At 27.7% G+C, this 6237-nt stretch overlaps 1 protein-coding gene across 1 annotated transcript; it reads left to right on the top strand.

Moving 5' to 3' along the window:
* Nucleotides 1-4291: 4291 nt before the first annotated feature.
* Nucleotides 4292-5040, top strand: LOC112526719 (zinc finger AN1 domain-containing stress-associated protein 12-like). The gene is made up of 2 exons (XM_025137120.1): nt 4292-4431; nt 4510-5040. Exons 1-2 carry the CDS (start codon nt 4327-4329, stop codon nt 4987-4989), a joined length of 585 nt encoding a protein of 194 aa, XP_024992888.1. The 5' UTR covers nt 4292-4326; the 3' UTR covers nt 4990-5040.
* The last annotated feature ends 1197 nt before the right edge of the window (nt 5041-6237 follow it).

The following is a 6237-nucleotide window of genomic DNA, read 5'->3' as shown; positions in this document are numbered from 1 at the left end:
CCTAAATCGAACTGCACATATACCATTTGATATACACTAATGGTCAATCCGTTGGATTACTTGAATTTGTTGAATGATTACAATCTCCACAGGCTTTCGAGAGGCATGAGACTCCCAAAACGGTTTCTCGCTCAACCAGTGTTCACAAAACAGAATGCCTTTCCCTTTAATCTCCTCAATTATGTTGGTTTGGATTATGAAAAATCTTGTTTTGAACTAGTATCGTTATGTTTGTTTGGATTAATATGAAATACGTGTTTTTGTTGAATCGAATTCGAATAATGGGTTTTTATTAGATGAGGGTTAAAATGGTAATTTATTGTCATTCAGAGAACAGTTACCAAACAACATTACTTCATTCAGCACTTAACCATTCTGACCCTCTTAACCATTCTGACCTCTTAACTATTCTGCACTAAATCATTCAGCAACTGCCAAACAGCCCCTTAGTTTTGTAACAAAATATACTACAGTAGTATGTGTGTGTATAACTGTATATGTATATATATATATATATATGTATATACATACTAGAAGGGTACTCGTACAATGCAGCGAAATACATCTCCATTTTAATATTTCATTTTTTTTTGTCTTAGTTGATGTCATAATACAATTTTATGATGTTTTGAGAAAGTGATAATATTTTTATTTTTTAATAAAATATAAATATGAAGATATATTGTAACAAAATAAAAAAAGTTATTGATATTAGTACCAAACTAATTATTTAAAATTTATCATTATTGTGTATTTCCTTAACTCTTTTTTGAAAAAAATTGGTTTAATAATATAATTTATACTATAATATAAAACATTTGACAAAAACTCTTAAAAACCATTTTTTTATGCATGAAATATTGTTTATTGATGCATATTACTTAAAATTTAAGATTACAGGTAATTTTGCGTAAATACAACTTATTAAAACTCCATTTTTAAATTCGTGTAACTAACTGCTGATAAACATAATCAAATATAAGATAAAGATAGAAAATATAAAATATAATTAAGATAATCATTAATTTCTGTCAGAATGTTTAATTATTATATTTATAAAAAATTATATTATTAAACCAAAATTAATCTATATCTATATTATATTATAAAGTATTTGACAAAAACTTTTAAAAATCATTATTTATGCATGAAGTACTATGCATTAATGCATATTACTTAAAATTTAAGGTTACAAGTAAATTATGTGTAAGTACAACTTATTAAAGCTCAACTTTTGAATTCGTATAACTAACTACAGATAAACATATTAAGATTTAGGATAGACATCTCATTTTAAGTATAAAAAAATCTAAAATATAATTATGATAATCATTAAGTTCTAACAAAATTATTATCTTTATAGAAAAATTATTGTTAAGCCAAAAATAAATTATTTCACTATTTGACCTAAATTAAATTATAATAAAAATTTGAACTAAAGAAATTGTACAAAAAAAACGAGAACTTTTGAATAGTTAATTTTATATTAATATCGATATATTTTTTCAAATTTTTATGATCTTCAAATTTATTTTTATTTAAAAGTAAATACATTATCTTTCTCAAAATCACATAAACCGTATTATATCAACATAGACAACAAAAAAAAAAAAACGAATTAGTAAAATGAAGATGTATTTGGTTGCATTGCGCGAGTACCCTTCTAGTTTTCTATAAAGATAATAATTAAGTAGTTTGTTACAACTCAATAATTATTCTAATTATATTTTAGATCTTTTTATATATAAAATGAGATATTTATTCTCTATTTGATTATGTTTATCTGCAGTTAGTTATACGAATTCAAACATGAAGCTTTAATAAGTTGTACTTACGCACAATTCACTTGGGATCTTGAATTTTAAGTAATATGCATCAATAAACAGTACGTCATGCTTAAATTTACTTGTAATCTTTAATTTTAAATAAATGCATCAATAAACAATACTTAATGCATAAAAAATGGTTTTTAAGAGTTTTTGTCAAATGCTTTATATATGTACTAGAATGATACTCGCACAATATAGCGATATATATCTCAATTTTAATGTTTCATTTTATTATTTATTTAATGTCGATATATTGCGATTTTTAGTGGTTTTGAGAAAAAGATAATGTTTTTATTTTTGAATAAAATATAAATTTAAATATACCATAAAAAATTGAGAAAAAATATATCGATATTAGTATCAAATTTACTATTTAAAGTTCTGGTTTTTTGTGTAATTTCTTTAATTCAATATTTTATTTATAATTTAATTTAGATTTAATGACGAAGTAATTTATTTATCTTTTAACAACTAGAAAGGTACTTGTGCAATGCATCGAGACACATCTTGATTTTAATGTCTCATTTTATTATTTATCTATTTCAATATAATACCATTTTATGTGGTTTTGAGAAAACGATAATGTTTTTATTGTTGAATAAAATATCATAAAAATTTGAAAAAACTAAATATCGAGATTAGTATGAAATTAAGTTTTTTTTTTTGTGTAATTTTCTTAATTCAAAATTTTTATTATAATTTAATTTAATTTAACATAACGAAGTAATTTAATTTATGTTCAATAATATAATTTTTGTAAAGATAATAATTAAATATTCTGTTAGAAGTCAATGATTATCTTAATCATATTTTAGATTTTCTATATTTAAAATGAATATTTATTATGTATTTGATTATGTTTATCTGCAGTTAGTTACACGAATTTAAAAATGAAGCTTTAATAAGTTGTACCCATGTAAAATTACTTGTAATATTGAATCTTAAGTAATATGCATCAATAAACAGTATTCTATGCATAAAATTTTATTTTTAAGAGTTGTTATCAAATGTTTTATAATATAGTATAGATAATATAATTTTCTTATATAATTAATTATTTTGTTAGAACTCGATAATTATCCTAATTATATTTTAGAATTTTTATATTTTAAAATGTAAAGATAATAATTAAGTATTCTGTTAGAATTCAATGATTATCTTAATTATTCATTTAGATTTTTTATATTTAAAATTAGATGTTTATCATGTATTTGATTATGTTTATCGACAGTTAGTTACACAAATTTAGATATAGAGCTTTAATAAGTTGTAGTTACACATAATCTACTAGTAATCTTGAGTTTTAAGTAATATGCATTATTAAACAGTACTTTACGCATAAAAAATGATTTTTAAGAGTTTTTGTCAAATGCTTTATAATATAGTATATATATGTTTTTTATAAACATAATAATAATGTATTTTGTTATAACTAATGATTATCCTAATTATATTTTAGATTTTTTATATTCAAAATGAGATATTTATCTCGTATTTGATATTTATCTATAGTTAGTTACACAAATTCAAAAATGAAACTTCAATAAGTTAACTTACGTACATTTTACTTATGATCTTGAATTTTAAGTAATATTTATCAATAAATAATATTTTATGCATAGAAAACGATTTTTAAAAGTTTTTTTTTTCAAATGCTTTATAATATAACTAGAGATGGTCAAATTGGGCCCATCCCCCCATAAAGGTCCAAGACCGGTTATTATACTTTTTATGAAATTTCAAGACCCTCGACGTGGATTTTTTACAAAAATAAGCTATTACAACTTATATTACAAGTTTTATTGAGAGACTTTTACAATATTTTCAGGTTCTTCAAAATTTTCAATTTTTTTCTAAGATTTTATCTATTTACATGTATTAGTTAAAGTGTATTAAAAATACTAAATTCAAAAGTCATAATTATGAAAACATGTAAAACATTTTTATATAAAAAAGATTCACCATGTTGAAGAAAAAAAATGTTTATACCCTTAGCGGTAGAGATAGCCAAATGGGCCTGGCCCGACTCGGTGGAGGACTAGGACCGGGACCGATTTGGGACCTGCCCAACCCGAGACCGGTTGGGACCGGTTTAGGACTGCCAGTTACGGTTCTCGTCAAAAAACAAGGCCTGGCCCAGGACCGGTTGTAGCTATCTCCACTTAGGAGTTGGCGTGACTAAGGGCCCAAAAATAACTAAAAAGGCCCAGACCATTAGATTGAATCCAAAGCCCCAAAAAGAGCCCACAGCGTGTGGGTGCCACTCGGCCACGCTCTTTATCCATACACAAAAAGAAGAACCTAGAAGCTTTTGAGAACACGTGACGTAACCATGGTTCATGGCTTACGCCCCAAGCCAAAACCAAAGCTATATAAACTCATTCTCCCCCAAAATCCCCAAATAAACCATTCAAAACCATAATTCCTCTACTTTGATTCCTTCAACCTCTAAACCCCCCCCCCCCCCCCCCAATCTTAAAGATCAAGAGAGTCCGCCATGGAAGGAGGAACAGAAGCTTTTCCTGATTTAGGCAAGCACTGCCAGCTTTCTGATTGTCATCAACTCGATTTTCTTCCATTCAAATGCGACGGTTGTCAAAAGGTAAATTTTTCATCAAACCGTCAACAGATTTTCCTCTTCTGTTCATGGAACCTCGATTGATTTCGCTTTTCTTTTCAGGTTTTTTGTGTTGAACATCGATCGTACAAATCTCACGACTGCTCAAACTCCGATCACAATAGCAGGAAAGTTTTAGTCTGTGAAACATGTTCGACTTCAATCGAGATTCCACGGAACAGCAAAGGTGGAGAAGATGAGATGAATTTGATTTTAAAAAAGCATCAGAAATCTGGAGATTGTGATCCGAAGAAGAAGMAGAAACCGACTTGTGGTGTTAGAAGGTGCAAGGAGATTCTTACCTTTTCRAACACCAGTAGTTGCAAATCGTGCCAGATCAAGTTCTGCTTGAAGCACCGGTTCCAATCCGATCATGCCTGCAAAAACAACCACCTGCCGACGGCGGCTGCCACCAGTCGTGTTGGCAGCGGTGCACGGCCTTTTTTGGTTGCTTTGGCTTCAAGAAACGGTCAAGATTGTACGAAGAAGAACAATGGTGCGACATCAGCTTCTAAGCCGTCTACATCTGTCAAAGCTTATTGAGATTGTTTATAGTTATGTCAAAAACGTATGGAAATTTATTTGTTTATGGTTTTTGTTTGTTGGTTTTTGATGGAAGGGAAGTTAATATTTGTGATTAAATACAACCAAATTGGTGATATGATATAATAATCATTTAAGATACATATATAAATGTAAGGAATTGTGGTTTGAAAAGGAATTGTGATCAAATATGAATCCCATGTGTTTTTTAAGTCTAATATCACATATAAACCTTGTTCCAATTGGAACCCTGTCTAAAAACTATACTACATGTTGGATATGTTTTGCAGGGATTTATAGAAACGCATCTTCTTTGCATTAAGAAAAAATATAACCGTGTTGGACACACTTACTTTTTTAGCATCTAGGTCATGTTTAACAATCATAAGTTAGCCTATTTTTTTAGCGATGTTCATTTGGTTGGTGATAAGCTGACTTATAAGCCAGTTTTTTGAAAAACTATTTCAAATGGGTTCTTCAAATAGGCCTTTCTTCCACCATTTTCCTATTATGCCCCTTAAAGTTTTGCAATGAATTTTCAATATTTTCTTTTAAGTCATTTTACATCGTCATTTAGTCTATCCGTTTATTTTATCAAACATGACTAGTTTATTAGTTAGTTTATTTAAGACATAGTTGTATTAAAGTAAGAGTTGAGTCGTCGTATAAAATTAAAGCAACTGTTGTGCATTCTTTTTTATGTTATAGAAAGTTAAGATGGTGTTATTACCTGCTCATTGCCGGCAAAGTCGTTATCAGGCGTGAGGAAAAGCATGCATTGACACTCCCTTCCTGAGAATTAACAAGGGAATAATCATACGATCTTAAAACGAAATTTCAATTCATTAAAATCGGTAGAACCTTGCATGAATAAACTGAACGCTAGCAATAGGGGTATTCATAAAAACCCGAAAAACCGAGCTGAACTGTTTGATCCGAAACTGAAAACCGAAAGTTCATGGATGGTTCTCGGTTTTGAATTATTATAGGTACCTGCAGGTACTCGAACTGGATATATTATAATATACTAGTATGATACTCGCGCAATGCAGCGAGATACATCTCGATTTTAATGTTTTCTTTTATTTTTTTGTTTTTTTCGATATTATAATACGGTTTTATCTGTTTTTAAGAAATCAATAATGATTTTATTTTTAAATAAAATATAAATTTGAAGATATTATAAAATTTTGAAAAAAAATATATCAATGTTAATATCAAATCAACTATTTATAAGTTCTTATTTTT

Source organism: Cynara cardunculus (assembly GCF_001531365.2).
Source record: "Cynara cardunculus var. scolymus isolate 2C chromosome LG 1, CcrdV1, whole genome shotgun sequence".
Classification (NCBI taxonomy): domain Eukaryota; kingdom Viridiplantae; phylum Streptophyta; class Magnoliopsida; order Asterales; family Asteraceae; genus Cynara; species Cynara cardunculus.
Note: the sequence above shows the minus strand (reverse complement) of the source record. Positions and strands in the feature narration are given on the sequence as shown.